The sequence below is a fragment of the Acipenser ruthenus genome, chromosome 49 (genome assembly GCF_902713425.1).
Source record: "Acipenser ruthenus chromosome 49, fAciRut3.2 maternal haplotype, whole genome shotgun sequence".
Taxonomy (NCBI): Eukaryota; Metazoa; Chordata; class Actinopteri; order Acipenseriformes; family Acipenseridae; genus Acipenser; species Acipenser ruthenus.
In genome coordinates this window covers 4,826,428-4,843,496 of record NC_081237.1, presented here as the reverse complement: position 1 = coordinate 4,843,496, position 17,069 = coordinate 4,826,428, and the positions used below count along the sequence as shown (strand labels likewise).

General features: G+C 38.7%; 1 protein-coding gene across 2 annotated transcripts; it reads left to right on the top strand.

Moving 5' to 3' along the window:
• The first annotated feature begins 3,466 nt into the window (after positions 1 to 3,466).
• Positions 3,467 to 15,856, top strand: LOC117428966 (basigin). 2 transcript variants are annotated; one of them, XM_059015254.1, is made up of 9 exons: positions 3,474 to 3,625; positions 6,826 to 7,176; positions 9,544 to 9,718; positions 11,036 to 11,124; positions 11,332 to 11,468; positions 11,735 to 12,008; positions 13,989 to 14,013; positions 14,583 to 14,656; positions 14,864 to 15,856. In XM_059015254.1, exons 1-8 carry the CDS (start codon positions 3,562 to 3,564, stop codon positions 14,641 to 14,643), a joined length of 1,176 nt encoding a protein of 391 aa, XP_058871237.1. In that variant the 5' UTR covers positions 3,474 to 3,561; the 3' UTR covers positions 14,644 to 14,656; positions 14,864 to 15,856. The 2 variants fall into 2 exon arrangements, with proteins under 2 accessions (XP_033903922.3, XP_058871237.1); XM_034048031.3 differs by lacking the exon at positions 6,826 to 7,176 and having other exon boundaries at positions 3,467 to 3,625.
• The last annotated feature ends 1,213 nt before the right edge of the window (positions 15,857 to 17,069 follow it).

Sequence of the window (17,069 nt, the reverse complement as noted above, 5' to 3'; positions counted from 1 at the left end):
TAACAGCACAGTTAAGACTAGGGAACTTCATTGAAAACCCTTTGCTACTTTGTATTTAAAGGAAATGTAGGTTGTGGACTGAACCGTGTTGATGAACATCCTTCAGGAGAGAGAGCTGCTCCCTCCGGCTCTTAAATACAGAAGAGTGACTTGAGTTTCTTATCTGATTTGATGTAGCTCTGCTCTGCTCCAGTTAGCACTGCTGGCAAATGGTCTTAGCAGCTTTATTTCCAGCTACCTGTTGAGAGGTGATCGATTCGGAAGACTGGATGCAAACTAGAAGTATTTCTGAGCTGTACAGATGGAAACACAGCTAGATTATGTGTTTGTTTGTTTGTAAAGTAAGGCAGTTTCTCTGTCTGTATCAGGGACTGATGAATTACATTGCACACGGAGGATGCTACATTACAGTGGCTTCATCTATCCCGATCTATCCGGGTTCGCTCGGCTGCACTCGCCCAGTTTCTGTTTGCTCTGTGCTGGCGGAGGCAGCAACTTGTCTCTTTCCTAGCGTCTTTACTCGTGTCATTTCTGAAAAGGGTTTCACTTCACCCCTAATCAGAGCAATCGTTTAAAATGTGGTGCTGTGCTTGAAGGTGTTCTGCAGACCTGCAATGTGAAACGTTTCCCTCTCCACGCCTCTGGAAGGAGTGCCGGGAAACCTGCGGCAGTGGAACACCGGAAGAAATCATTCCTGGAAGATGCCTTTCTTGTGCTAGCTCAGGAGAAAACTCCAGGGTTTCTCTCTTCTTATTTCTTCTGCTGAAATAGTAAACGATAGCTCCATTAATAGTGCTGTACTGCTCTGTACCAGACAGCCGGGTGTTTAAACAGAACAAAGGAAAAAAAAATGAGTAAGGTTTTAAAAGCAAATAACAGTGAAGCATTGTACATATCAGACATTTCCACTCAGACTTGAAAATATTGATCTTTCTGAACAAGGTTTTTTATTCTAGCGTTATATGATTTTCTGCTCTTTTAAAACAAACATATACGTATGTAATTTCAGGTACTTTTCTATATTTCTGGGCTTGTCAGCTTTAGAGTTTCTAACTAACAGTGATATTTCAGTTCTAAGGCGCTTGTTTTTTTTTGTATGCTTCGTTGTAGAAGCTGTCAGACTGCGAACGCTTTGCGTCTGTGAAAATGCTTTTAGTCCAGCAGACAAGCAATTCTGCTGGTGCGGTCAGTCGGTACGCTGGCGAAGGCACGGGACGAAATGTTTGTCCACTTGGCTCTGACTGCCAGGCAATGGGACGCTTATTTCCATCCTTGCAAGTGTGCATTTGCCTTCCGCTGAGAGGTTTTCTTCCAACAAATTGACATCTACAGGGTGATTTTAAAAAACAACGCACTGTCCGAAAGAAACGCTCATGCAGAACATGTTGAAATTGAGCTCTGCCATTGGCCAGGTGGGTGGCAGTTATGTGATTGCAGTGCGTTCAGGGTCCAGAGTGATGTTTGCACATCCTGTCCCGAGTTCCTGTAAATCGACAATGCTCCTGGGTTTTCCAGTGCACTGGTATGTTGCTTAATAAATCACCTGATATATTTGCATGGCCATTGCCTTAAGGGCAACGCACAAGTACAGCACATTGAATTAAATATCAAATCAAATGTAGCCACTAGAAACAATGACAGCCAGTGTTCTGTACACATAGTTTCTTAATATCTGCCAAAGGGGTGGCAGGAGCCAACGGGAAATGGATTGAAGGGTTTTTTTCAAGGTGGTTGGTTTAGTGTTTCCAGTATTTGTAGTCTTTTTTTTTTTTTTAGCCATAACCTAATTATACTACTTTTAAATCATCTTTACCTGGGGGTGGGGACCCTGTTACATGGGATGGAAATGAGACTCAGTTGCACCCATTCCAGGTTTTACTATGAGATTGATTATTCACAGTGCACAGGTAACAGGCTCAGGCATGTCTTTATTAAGCTCATTGTAAAACCAGGAAATGATCAAACCGCTATGCAATGGGAGTCTTGTTTCCATCCCTGTTTCTAGATTATTCTATTATTATTTCGGCTGCTTTTTTAGACTGGACCCTGAAGAGCCAAATATTTATCGACTCCCAGACCAGCTTGTTTACTCAGTTTAATTTGTAATTTAAACAACACAATTGCTTTTCAATAAAGAATCTTGCGTCCTGCATGCCTCATTGATTTGGCCCGTGCTTTTTCACTGCATGGCTTTTCAAGTCGTTTTGAATACAGCTATCTTGCAATAATTTAATCAAACACTAGATGGCAACAAAACACTTTCTCTGAGGGTGAGGCACGGTTCAGTTTGATGTCAGGTTTCCTAATACGCGTTGTGGGCTACGTACAGTACGGTGTACATTGGATTAAATATAAAATAAAACGTAAAATACCACGTTGGAAAATGCTGAACGAGACATATGTGGAGTGCTGGACAGGTGAAGTCAACGCTGGTTATAAGGTTACAGCCACACGTTCAGCAGTGATAGACTTATTACAGCTTGGAGCTGAGGAACTATCTCGACAGGAGGCGGGGTTGATTATGACATCATAATGGTAACCAATGGAAACTGGCAACATGGTATCTTTGCTTGTGTGGCTTGATACAGTATTATCACACCCTGTGTATCTTACAGCAAAATGCATTTTTTTAAAGGTTAGAAGCTGCTGTTATCAACCCAGTATACCCCCATAGCAAACTATTGTGTGACAGCATTGTACGCAACTTTGCATACAAATGTAAATGCAATGCAATCCGGCGTGATCCGCGGTGCTGAAAATGCTCTGAAAGTCCTGCTGTTGCTAATATTTGATATATTTCAATGCTGATCAAATCTAACTCTTACTCCCAAGTACAGTAGCTAAGAGTCCTTTCAGACATTTAAAACCTTCGTTTCCTCCAAAACACGCACCGAAGCGGTGGAATGGATCACAATGCAGGCACTGTCGTGGCATTAAGAGAATCTCTGCATGGTATCCAGACTTACCCATTCAGAGGGTCTTATACGCACGCACGCACGCACGCACGCACGCACCTAGGGGCGAGTATTAAAAATTAATAGGTACAGTACAGGAATCTGTAAAATGGGACTCTTACCTACAAGGGGCGGCTAAAAACGAAATATGTACAGCATAGCCAGTTTAAACTATAATAATAATAATAATAATAATAATAATAATAATAATAATAATAAACATGCTTTTCTGTTATTATTATTATTAGGCTTTTAACACATCATTATATTAGACAAAGAGAAAAGGAAGCTTCTGTAATGTTAAGGACAAATAGAAAAATACATATTAGCCAAAAAAAAAAGGTGTTTTCTGAGGCTCTAAGAATAAACTAACAATGAATGACTAAATTTAGCTTTAAAAAATGATTCAAATATTCTACACCGTGTGACCACACCTTCTTTCCAAAACCGTATGAACTCGCAGTCACGTCTCACACGCACCGTGACGTCACCGCGCAGGTACGTGAGATAGAAATAGAGGTCTCCCTCCGCTCCAGTCTGCGTTTCTACGAGGTACCGGTGAAGGGAAGCGAGTCTGCGTTTAATTTCTTAAAACAAAGCCTTTAAAATGGCGTTATTAGTGAGCCTTGGAGCTCTGTTGGCGTGTTTGTGCGCCACCAATGCCATGACAGGTAGGTTAATTTCTAATAATAGTTACTGTCAGTAACTAAAAAGAGAGACAAGTGTCGTTGTTTTGTTGTTTTTCGGAGTGGTGACGACAGCGTGTGTAATGGTGAACGGCAGGAGACGAACAAGAGAAACACGCTTCTCGGAGCCAGTTTAACGTTTAGAATGTTTTTAAAATACGATTAAATTGTTTTATGTTTTTATTTAGAAAACTGCCGACTGTTGGTTATGTGTTATGCTAATACCGTTTGATATAATTATTTGCTGAACAGATTCCGTCAAACGGTTAAGATGGCGGAACACCCGATAGAATATCTGTGTTCAGAGAAGGAAAAAAAATATTTATTTACGTAACCGCGTCTGAAAAAGTCTGTTTTCTATTATTCAGTCATGGTTAATGGCATAAATAGATTAAAAATAATGTAACACATTTAAGTGGCAAATTTAATTTAGGTATTTAGGTTTAGGCCAAATTAATGTTTACCTAAATACGTGTGTAATTAAACTCGTATTCTACTTTGTGTAATAACCCAACAAACCGACTCAATAGTCTACGAATATAGTGCTGTACTAGATTGCACTTAGGCTCTCGTCATGTCTTTTACTGGTTTCCAACGTTACAATATTTTGTGCAACATATTGTAATGTCTGTATTTCAGACTGATTAACACAATGTAAAATACTGGTTTCGTATCTTGCACGTGGACACAAAGTAGATCAGACCAGTTTATCTAAACGTGGGTATTTCGATCAGCTGTGTTTGAACCGCCCTGACCTTACTTGGATGCCATGTAATGCTAAACAGTTTGCTTGTGTGTCCGTACTGTGTATATGCGATCGAGCTTTCCAGCGCTACATACATCCTGAAAAATGTACATTTTAGTCGCATGTAATGTGGGGGAACCTCCTATTAATTGGATTGTAACTCGCACGTTTTTGTCCTTGCCTTAACTAGGTCTCTGCAGTTCCAAAGTAGATTCCCAAATTTGTTGGTGCGGGTTACTAAAACTGCCCTTTTTTTAAGCGACACTAGCTGCACAACAAGTAGTGGATTTAAATTGGCTTCTATTTTTACATTTAATTTACTGATGTGGTGGGTTAATTATTTAGCTAAATGTCTTGGTAGGATAACTTTGTTTATTGTCTTCTAGGTTACAGAAACTAATTGGAGTTATTGTACCATGTGTTAGACACAGACTTCCAAGGAATTCATGGGTTAATTTTAAATGAGGTTGGAACAAGGCCCTGGATAGCTAAATTAAAAAAAAAACCCAAAAAAACAAAAACATAACTGGCAGGACACCAATAAGTGGGTTAGTTCCAAAGTTCCCTAATGAAACAAACTACATTAAAGAGTTGTAATTGGAGAAGGGGTGTCTGCTATTTGAATGCAGTCCTGCACAGGACAACCGTGTGACGTGAATGATTGTGAAAGAAATGGCTGTACTGACTATCAACTGGTCACAGGTCTTCCTGTGGAAGGGGTTATGTGTAATGTAGAGACGGAAGGACAATTGGTAAAAGCTACTGTGAAACTGGAATTGTGTAAGAAATTCCAACGTGCAAAGCAAGGACTTGTAAAGGTTATGGGGGGGGTGCGCTAGACCTAAAATACATTTCTTAATCCATTGGGTATTTTAGAATAAGTCGGTGTCCCAGATGCAATTCTCAATTACCAGGAAGAGCTTCAAGTACAGTGAGCAGAGAAGTGGAGGATGTAGCACCCAGAACACTTGAGCCTGCAACTAGATGATGCCAGAGTTGGCATAAAAAATATGTACATGGTGTGTCAACCGAGGAACTGGTGTCCTTTTAAAATGCTGAAATTGGCCAACAAACAGTCTTGCATTGCACGTCAATTTTATTATTTAATTGGTATGTTTAATTCCTTCTTGCGTTTTGGCGCAGAATGTGTTGCCAGGACATAATGGCTTTGTTTTGAGTGGCTGCAATATAAATAATCATAACTAGCATATGCCTATCTCCTATTTTTTGGCTAGTCAGGGCTTTGTCTTGCAGTGTATGTAACCTCAAACACTCACTCATTTTATCTTCACCATATACCTTAAGTTTTGCCAGAAACTTTGTGTGTTTAATAAACTCAAGAAAAGATGCTCATAAATTTCCATCAGATATCTAAATTCTTTGTATTTCAGCCTGGTATGGCTTCGACAGACTTTTGACTCTGCATAGGATTAGGAAACTTGTATGTATTGCAACACTATTTAAAGCTAGAGCAAGCAGTCTTTGCTAAATAGGCTATGCATTTGTTCCCCAGAGATTTAGCTGTCATGAAGGTGACCTTTTAAAGCAAAAAAAAAAAAAAAAAAGCACTGGCTTGTAATTTAAAGGTCACATGTCTCTGCTTGGGGCGTTGCAGTTGCTGATACTCGTGCAGTCTTTCCTCTTCGCTAGAACAGAAGAGAATGACCGGACAGTCTAAATACGTACCGTGAATCATCTAGCCTACTATCCTGCCTCAGTTGCCACCATGAAGTTTGGTTAAACTTCGAAGTCTTAAGTTATACTGGCATGATGTGTTGAAGATTGCTGAATGACCCTAACGGGTATCCTTTGGGTAAAGTTTGTTTAGAGGGGGGTGTGGGGATGGCAAACTGAATCTGCGACACTTAGATTACTTTTTTATTGCATTAGAAATCCCTGACCGTTTAATCTGCATGGGTTCCTATTTTGCAGAGATTTATGCATCCATCAACTTATTTTACAACTGGTAGAGATTTGTACTTTTACCTGTCATTGTTTTCGTAACTCCATTTTCATTTTTTTTTATTCAACATGATCTTTCTTAATTCTGCTTTTTATTGTTTAATGCCATAGTTTTTGATAGTGTGTATACACATTTTGGAATCCCTTCATCTTAATTGAGTGGGAAGAGCCTAGAGCTATGTAAAGCCAGCACTGGACAAGGAATTTGACAACTACAGTATAACTAATTGGTGAATGTATTAAGTTTGCAAGAGGCCCCTTTTGCAATTAACTTATGTGTTACTAGATAAAACTATGGCATCTTTGTCTTCAGTTAATTTGCTTGCTTTTTTTATCTTGAATTTCTAACTTTTGTTTTTGTCTCTTCCTTTTCTGCTTTGCATTTAACACATGGAAAATAAACAAATCTAACTGACAACCACCCCCCTCGCACCCCCCCACCCCCACCCCCACTCCCCCAAATTCAATAAAACCCAAGCTGGTTTTATGAAGTCCCCCATGTCTCAAATGAAACTGGTTGAAGACAGTGCTGAGCTCCACTGTGAGGTAATGGGGAACCCCATCCCCGAGGTTCAGTGGTGGTTTATTGAGGGGGATGAGCCGGAGGAGACGTTCACGCAGCTGTTTGACGGGGCGCGCCAGGAGCAGGTCAGGATCAACGCCACCTACATCCTTCACGCCACCAGCGCCATTTACTTTGCAAACCTCTCGCTCAACGATTCGGGCACTTATGAGTGCAGAGCCTCCAATGACCCTGACCGCAATGACCTAAAGAAGAGCCCCAAAATCAAGTGGATTCGCTCACAGGCAAACATTATCGTATTTGAATGTGAGTGGCGGTGGCAGTCTGTTTGTTTGAAACGGTGTCTGTCACCCCAGCTATCCCCCCCCCCCCCCCCCCCCCTGTTCCTTAATTCCTAGTCAACTTGCTTTAGTTGCCGAATGATGTAAAACACAAACTTGCTGTGTTTTGGTTTGTAGAAACAATTTCTCTGGATGGATGTTTCGTGAGTGTTTTATAACATTCACGAACAAACGTTCCTCCAAAGATTGATTCAATTCTCTGCTGTTTTTGTGCTGTACATCTTTTGGAAGGCCTGTACCTTTCATGGCTTATCTCCCACCTGAGACCTCCTTTTGACCATTAAGAAATCGCATGCAGCTCCATACCCTAATATTTACCACTGCACCAAAAAAAAACAACTGATTGTTCACAAGGTGTGAAAGTTGCTGCACTGTGGGCTTTACTGTTTAAAAAATAAATAAATAAATGGTTTGGCATAAAATGAGTATAGTCATTTTGCTTTTATTAGAAACTGCCAATAGTTTATTTGTTTTGTATTGTTGTTTGAAAAAAGCAATGTATAGGTGAAACTGCTTATAGTTATGCAATACATAGTATCCTGGATTTAGTGTGGTGTCCTAGTTCAGTATTTTCATAACTGACTTGGTAGTTTACTTAAAATGCCTTGGACAGTTGTGACCGCACTTGTCATGGCAGTAAATTTGTCGGAGGAAATCCTTCAAGGCTTTAGTTTACACAAGCTGATTGAAAGCAGAATACCAAGAAGCTTTAGTAATCAATTCAGTGGTTTATAATGTATCCAGATGTTTTGTAAAAAGCAATATCCTCAAACGGGACATGTTTTTCTTTTGAACATTAAAATGCCATTTTAGGAATTTGTTTACCTTTTACAGCCTTGGAGGAAAATCCAGCTTATCAACCAAACGGTGCTAATCTATACTTCACTTTTCTTGCAATGAGGACAGTGACTCTGTTTTTAAGGAGGAAAAATATTAAACATTTAATATCTTTGACTAAAAACGAGCATGGATGCTCTTTCCACCCTGTGTTCCAGTATGTACATTACCTTGGATTCTCTGAACTAGCTCGACTCTCCCCTTCCCCTCCCCCCCCCGCTCCCTCCACACTGCTGGCCAACCAAAACGATCACACTTGACCCTTCAGTCCCAATGTTGCTTCCTCTGCTGCAGTCTATAATCCAGATCTTTGCCGTTGTTCTTGTCCAACTTGCTCTTTAGAATATCTTGTGCCCTAGTTCCTTTGTGCAGAGTGAGTATTAAATCTGTCTGTCAAAAGTTAGTTCTTAACGCACATTTTAAAATGCTGCACCTACTAATTGTGTAGTTCGAATTACTGTTTGCTGTCTGGGCTTGAAATTCACAGGTGTTGTATTAGTCAAAATGCACTTTAAGATAAACCAACAATTATCAATTATACAAACCCTCATTTTCTAAAGGGTGGGGGATAACTTTGAGCCCTGAACAGGATTTATATTTGTTTATCTCTACCTTCAGTTATTCACTTGTCCTATAAGCTTGTAGGCGTTGCATTTATTCCGGCAAAGCATTGGGCTGTAACCTTTGGAACCCTGGAATATCTTGTCTGGCTAAATGGTGTAACTTTCCTTTTACAAAAAGTTAACCCTTGCTTTCCTAAGTCTTTTTAGTTTTAAAGCTTGTGAGTTGCAATGTGTAGTTTCCTAAAGTACCGTTAGTGTTTTAATTTTTCCTTCAAAAACAGGAAGAATTACACTGAGCAGGGCATGTCGCATGCAACTTTCGAAGTTGAGCGCGTGACCTGCTTTGTGTTTTATCCTGTATTGTGTTCATCTAGATTAATTTTATTGTGGTGTTTTTTTCATAATATCCTTTTTGGATTTCTTGATTTTGATTTGGGAACAAATGTCCTTTTTGAGAATGAATTGCCTGCACAAACTGACAAATGCAACAACTTAACCCTTTCAGCCCTGCCTCTATCATGGCACAGAATATTAATGCATACCTTTAGACATGTTGGAAACTCCTGGGACTCCTAGGTCAGGCTGAGGTAGTGTGTCAATATATGTAAGTAAAGGCCCTGATCTCGTGTTTACGCATAAGGAGTTTGTTCTGCTTGATGATTCAGGACTGAAAGGGTTAAAGGGTACGTTTTGTAAATGTTTAGCCAATGTTCATTATCTTTTTTTTATTGGTGTTTCTCTATAGCTATTGGCAATACATTAGTCAACTACCATGCATTGCATTCTAATTTAATTTGTGTAATTTACACTAGCTTAAATTGTATGGTTGTTGCCCATTATTTCAAGACTGGAATTTTATAACACTTCAAAATATACAGATGTGTCTCTTTCCACCTTCTGTTTTTAAACTAAGTTCTCTTGTGTAAATACAGATCCTTTTATTGTAACAACGCCAAGAGAGGTTGTGAATAACACTGAAACGACTGTCCGGCTGTCCTGCAACCTGACAAACCCAACCTCTCCTGTCGCTGGAAGTTACTGGGAGAAAGACGGGAAGAAAATCGAGAATTCTGCGAACACAGAGCCAAATGTCGTCGCACAATACACGTATGTAGTTTGGGTCCAAACCCACACCTATTGAACATTTCTAAGTACATAAGCCTTAAAAGCTGCACAGTGTTGAAATACTATTTATTGTATAATATGGCTAACTCTTTTTAAATGTATGTAAGGCTTTAATTGAATATTAATTTAAATGCATTTCCAGCACTAATATCTATATGTAAAATGCAAGCCAGTGGTAAGAAATAAATGAATTGCCTTCATCTGCTTTGTTAGCTGTGCTCTGGCTGCTCATTATAACGGTGGTGCTGTTGGCTGAGACCCCTGTGATTTCAGTGGCTGACGCACACTCGACTTGACAAGGCAGACGTGCATTTCTTCTCATAGCAGCACTGCTGGGCTCAGCTTCTGCTCTGATGTTAATTCCTCATTAGATTGAAAAGTGCAGCCAGAACTCTTAGGGCTAACAAGTGGGTTATTGTTATAGGAACTAGCAAGCTTTGCAGTTGCAAACAAATGGAGGTCTTGGTGGCCGCAGGGCTTCTTCATTTGTTAACCCGTCTCTTTCTGATGGGTTGTTTCATACTAGGTGGGCTGAGTGTAGAGAAGTCTCTGGGTTTAGTTTGTTTTTCTGGCAGGAAAAGTGTGTGCACAGTGCTCTTAAACAAAAGATCAGTTGTTTTAACAGTAGCGCTTAGCCGTGTTATTGGATTTGCAAGGCACATGGTAAACTATTTGCATAATCCTGCTGCTTTGCTCTGCATAAGTGTGTCAATCTCTAGCTTGTTTGGTCTTGTTTATAATAAATTGTTAAACCCCCCCCCCAATACTTTTTAATTATTTTCTTATTTGGCATTCTTCATGTGTTCACCCTCTTACTTTCAATGCTCTTTAAGCCTGATATCTGTTACTAGCTGTTGTCTAAATTGCTATTTCAGGTTTTTCACTCCATCTTATTCGTATGATTCTGTATGACACACGGATCCACAATGTTTAGAATTCACATCTTAGCCCTGTATTTAATGTAGTATGCCTGTATTTAATGTATTTGCACTGTTTTTTTTACTGTTTATGTAATGTACTATGTCCTGTATTTAATGTTTTCTGCATTGTTCCTCACTATCTTTTTTTAAAGCGCTTTGTGATGGTGGTACACTGTGAAAGGTTTTATAAAATAAATATTCATTGATCTGGGACTATACAACTTAATAGATGCAATTCCTTTCAGAGATATTGAGACTTGGAGTTGAAATGTGTCAAATACAAACGTGAAGATAAAAATGTCACACTGAATAGATTTTGAATTGCAGAGACATTAACTTCTGCAGTTTAACATTAGTACAACGTTCACTTTATTTCCAGGATATCGAAGACAGACCTCCAATCTGGTGGAGTGTATTACTGTGTGTTTCTCACCTCTCCAAAAGTGAATTCTTCAATCGAAGTAAAAGGTAAAAGCTTTAAAACTGGCCCCAGTGGTGTATATAAATGAATAGTGCTTTAGTGGTGTAGATTAACCCGTTCTACTGGGCCATGCGGGTCAAACATTGCAGTGTTGCATGGGGTGAAGATAATCTCCTAGTACAAGTTGTGTGTGTTCACTATACAATGTGTGGTCTTATGGGCTGTAATCCTTGGTTTGTTTTTGTATATTTCAGTTCTTCCTCATGTGAAGGCTTATAAGCACTCTGAGCAAGGCAATGAAAATGACAAGGGGGTACTTAGCTGCAAATGCCACAGTTACCCTTTACCCACTGACTGGCAGTGGTTCAAGGTTATCGGGGATAAGAAAACGGTACGTAAACCAACTTGGAGTACTTGTACTGAATGGGATTGTTAGCTAAGTACAAACAAGTTAGCGCCTCGTCAGCATACAAGAGTTGCCGTATCGTATTAAACCACTGATTTAAGATGACATGCACGGACTTAACGTTAATGTTACTATAACTATAGTGTTTTTTTAAATTATTTATTTATGCACCATTTTGAAAATTGTTGTAGCTTGCTTCCTAGTTTCCTACAAAGGATTTAACTAAAGTTGTGAATTGAATGCTCCCCCAGCTCATTACTAATGGAACCGAGAGGTTTGAAGTAAGGAGCACCCCTGACGAGTCCATCTTGTCTATCGGAGAGCTAGATATAGAGAAGGACGCGGGAGACTACGAGTGTTTGGCCACCAACGAAGTCGGCAGCGGCTCTGACAAGATTCAGCTCCGCGTGCGCAGCCGCCTGGCCGCCCTGTGGCCCTTCCTGGGCATCGTGGCAGAGGTCATCATCCTCGTCACTGTCATCTTCATCTACGAGAAGAGGAGAAAGCCCGATGAGATCACCGACGGTACGTGCACCTTCGCTAGTTTATTACTTTTAATTCTTGATTTAGTCTGCAAGACCGTTTTAGTAAGAGCATTGGGGAGAGGGAAGGGGGAGAGAACCACTCCCTGAATTAATACTTCCTGTATTCCTGCAGAGTGACTGAGGAGTGATTAGAGGGGGGGACAGCTGTTCTCGACAATTTTGGTCTTGCTTGTGTGATTGAGACTATGGAAATCTCTCGGTAGAATAGTCTGATAAAAATACTAGGCATCAGTAGTCTAGGTTTCAGTCCAGTTTATACAAATCCAGGCTTGATTTAATGTGGCAGTACATGGGCTTCAAGCTTGTTAAGACATGTTGTGAAATCAGACATTGTAAAAGGTAGGATGGGAGTACTTTTCAAATGCTGTTTTTGCTTAATCCGCACACTTGGTCAGTAACATTCTTTAGCTTTTAATGCTTGGAAAGGGCATGTTGGGTTCTCTATAAAGCGTACAATGGGTAACTGTGCCAGAAGCTTAATGTATAATCCTGTTTGAATTTTGGTATGCTTTGGTAAACACGCTGTTGTACAAGTCCAGTCAAAGTTCATTTTGATGCAAACATGGTTTTATGCAGTGGGTAAAGATTTTACTAGTCAGGTAATTCCCAAAGATCAAACTGGCTTAATGCTTTACTTTGCCTTTTTTAAATGGCCTAATTGAGTTGTAAATGTGTACTTGCTGTAAAAAAAAAAAAAAAAAATCCGATCTTATGACTGTTTATGACCTATAGAACCGTTTCTTGTATGGTCTTGAATGTGTTCATCAGAACCAGTCGGTTTATTCACTACATTAATTTATACAGCAGATTTCCTTTATGATTTTAATGAGTTTTATAATTTGTACTGTGCCAGAATTATCATTTTGTTTATTTCTTCATTTGCTGCTGCTTTTATAACATTTTGGTAAGTTGACGAAACTGCATGTCGGACTGCAGTGGCTTTTTCCTCAGATTTATAAGAGGAAAATAGTGTTTTATGCATTGCTTCAATTGAGTAACCATTAATAGCGAAGGTCTTTTTTATAGTTATTATCCCTTTCACTGGTCTCTCTCAACTACTTTTGAAGCTTTTACACAGTTCACACACAGGGGGATTTGAGTAGGGTAGCTTTAAAATTTGGTGCAGAACAGAACTTCCTTTAGCACGACAATGGGCAAGTTATCAAAATGTGTATTTGTTTTTCATGAATGTGCCCAGACCTGTTCAGTATGTTAACCAGTGAAAGGGTTAATTGCAAGTCTGACATGATGCAGTAGACGGTTGTGTAAATTGAGATGGTTTTAGCTGTTCACTTAAGTATTTATGCAGCATCATTAAAGTCTTCCTTGGTGAAGGTTAAACCTAATGTACTGGAATGGAATATTGGCTTCATATTTTTGCATGTAAAGCTTTGCATCTAATACTGTTATGCATGGGTCTGCATTCACTTTGTTAAATTAAAGACTAGGATGGAATCTGTGTCCATCTGGATGGCTTAACTTTAAGTCTTGTGGATGCTGAAGTCTTGGTCCATGCGTGGATTTACACAGTAAAGATAGTTGCTTGGGTGTCCTTCCTCACCTTTTAAAAGTGTAATGCATCTATGTTCTCTTTTTTATAGTAGTTACATGTTTTAGTTAAATGGTGTAATGCTCAACAGTGTTCACTAATGGCTAAACCCTGGTGAAATTGAGGGATAGAGAAGTAATTTAATTCTATTTAATGTATATAAAATGTACTTCCTATGTAAATGGGACCAATAGTTGGCTTTTTTTTTTATTTGAAACAATTGATTTAATTCACGTGTATGAAGTATGGCGCTCCTGCTTTAGGTGGTGCAGAGGTAACCAATTCAGCACTGTTAGCCAGAGTTTACCAGTCTTTGACTGACCACCTTACTGCTTTGTTCGACCTCTATGATCGCTGACTAACAATTGCTTTTCATTTTAATTCCCATGTATTGCTGCTTCTGCTCTCTAGATGATGACTCAGGAGCTGCCCCTCTGTAAGTGTTTATCTATACCTTTTTATCTGTTCACTGTTTAGTTAGAACAGCAGTGTGGAGTAGTGGTTAGGGCTCTGGACTCTTGACTGGAGGGTCGTGGGTTCAATCCCAGGTGGGGGACACTTCTGCTGTACCCTTGAGCAAGGTACTTTTACCTAGATTTCTCCAGTAAAAAAACCCAACTGTGTAAATGGGTAATTGTATGTAAAAAATAATGTGTAAAAAAAAAAATAATAATAAAATAATGTAATTGTATGTTAATAACGTGATATCTTGTAACAATTGTAAGTTGCCCTGGATAAGGGCGACTGTTGAGAAATAAAAAATAGAACCCAGTGGGTCTTGTTTTACTGTAAGAGCGTGTCGGATGTTATGAAATGGCACTGCAGTTTACCCTGGTGTACACTAGTTTTGTTGGCGGGCAAGGTTTTGCTGTGAAACATAGAATTGACAATGCTCTGAATTAACTTTTTTCTGTTTTCACATGCATTTTTGCACAGTGGAATAAAATGCAATATCCTTTTAATCTGCTTCATTCTGTCTTGTGTTTTTTCTTTGCTTCAATATAGAAAGAGCAATGCGGCAACTAACCATAAGGACCAAAATGTCAGGCAGAGAAACTGCAACTGAAAACTGGGGGAAGGTGAGCGTTATACAGTTAGTTATGAACATTCTGTTGGATTTAAATGGTTTTTAAATGTGTTTTAATCGTAGAGTTAAATGGAATCCAGTGTCCGTAACTTGATTATCTTGCTTGTTTTGTTTCCAAAGTATAGTTATCAGTTTGTAAGTATCTTGGAGTGTATGAACCAGCTTGAGGGTAAAACTGTTTGTGTGTTTCTTTTGACAGATGCCCTCAAGACTACTATTGCAGAGATCTTTCATCGTGCAGTTACTTTCCAGTGCATCCTGCGATACATTTCTTTTTTTAATATGTAAAAGTTCAGTGAAGTAGTCCTTGCTGGTGGATTTCTGTACATTTTTTTTTTATGTATATAAATATTTTGCCTACCAGTGCTTTTTTCTTTTTTGCTCCCCTCTCATGCTACTTTGCACTGATGGGTAACTTAGGGTTAATTTAACAAGAGGGCTTGTCTGTCTGAATACTGCATGATTTTTATAGGCTCTGTTGATGGTGAAACTTTTCTAATGTGTGAAATGTGTAGAGTGGGTTTTTTGTTTTTTTTGTTGAACTTGGCAATGCCTGAAATAAGAGTGGCTAATGTGATTTGACTCACTGTTAAATTATATAAATATTCATACAAAAAGATAGGATTTTCCAAATTGTTCTTTTGTATGTGCAAATGGTAATACAACTTCTGCTGCAAAGTATGCATGCTTTTCCTACAACCTTTTAATCTTTTCCAGTACAAAATTTAAACAGGGTGCATTTCATAACCTTGATGTACATGCATATATTTTTACACTTATTGGCAGGTAGCAAGTATGTATAAATGGGTTACTTTTGCAGTGGTGTAAATCTCCTATGCTCGCTATTTTTACCATTCCCTGTAACAAGTGGGCCATATATAGAGAGGTAGCTCCTGGCTTAACTCTTTCTGTCCTTTACAGTTGTCAATCAGATTACATTTGGGGTGAGTTGCTATTGCCAGAATGCCTTTTAACATTTTTTTTTTTTTTTAAATAGTCTCTATATATGCCATGTACTAGTGTAACAAGCTCCTAGGTGTATGATTTGATTTACATTGAATACATGTTTTAAATGGTATGCATAAACCATTATAAATTATTTTGCCTGAATCGACACAAGCTAACAGTGCAAAAACCACCTTGTCACCTCCTAACAACTTGCACAAAAATTTAATAAACTTCCTTGATTTTATCTTGTGTGGCTTTTCTTTCAGTGTGTGTGATCTCTTGAATGGGCATCCAAATGAGCAAAGGATCCTAGTGAAGACTACAGTTTATTAAAACTGCTCCCCTTTTTTTTTTAAAAGGAACCAGATCTGTCACCATCCACAAACAAGTGGTTTGGGAAAAGCATCAACTGGTGTTTTCATTCCAACACTTTGGTTCTTGTTCCAAATTGTAATGGTCTACTGCCCCCTTGTGTGTTAAAGCTTGAATAGCAGGTCAGTTAATGTACAACAGTTACACATTAACAAAGTTTGTGGTGCAAAGTACACCCTTTTATAAAGGTTCAAACTTGGTTTGATATATAAAATGGCATCCCTGTGAGAACGGAAGTGTTTTTACCCTTTCATTCTGTTCATAACCTGATGTCTCTGTCCATCAGTATAAGCCTCATATTTGCAAGAGTGATGGTTGACAAGTACTTGTATTGATGGATTCAATTGCACTTGTCACTTAAGTTTAATCTTGTTAAATGTGTTTTGACTGAGGTGAGCTGCACAGTTTTAAAATGCAGCTGTACTGCTCATGATAAAAGGTTATTTGTGCCATGGAAAGGGGAAATTGAAGGGGGCACATTTACAATAGGATTTGTTAAGCTGATAACCATCCTTTCCAGATACCATAAATAACAGTATGAAATCCTATTTCAACTGGCCACCAGAATGACATTTGTTTTTGACAGTCGCAAAAAATGCTAAACTCTTACAACTTTGATAGCAGATAACGACAATCCGAAAACACTGACTTAATAAAGAAATAAAAGGATCTAATACTGGGCATAGTAGGAATTCAGATTTCTGTTAGAGTGTAATATTGCGTGGTTCAGTTTCTAGTGTGGTGTCTTGGACAGGGTGCACTGCCTATTCATAATGTAGAACCTTTAAACATGTCTGCATGAAATCTATACGGTTGGAAATTGTAGGTCAAACCGTTTCTAGAAATAATGTGTGTGTATAATTGCAGTGCAATATTTTATTTCACCCCTTCATAAATTAAATCTTGAAAATAACTTTAAAAACAGAAGTAGTTTTAGAAACAATATATTGAAAATTGTATTGTTTTGTCCTGTGTGTGTGTGTGTGTGTGTGTGTGTATATATATATATATATATATATATATATATATATATATATATATATTATAAATAAAAATTATTTAGGGGGGCAGGTCATCATGCATTT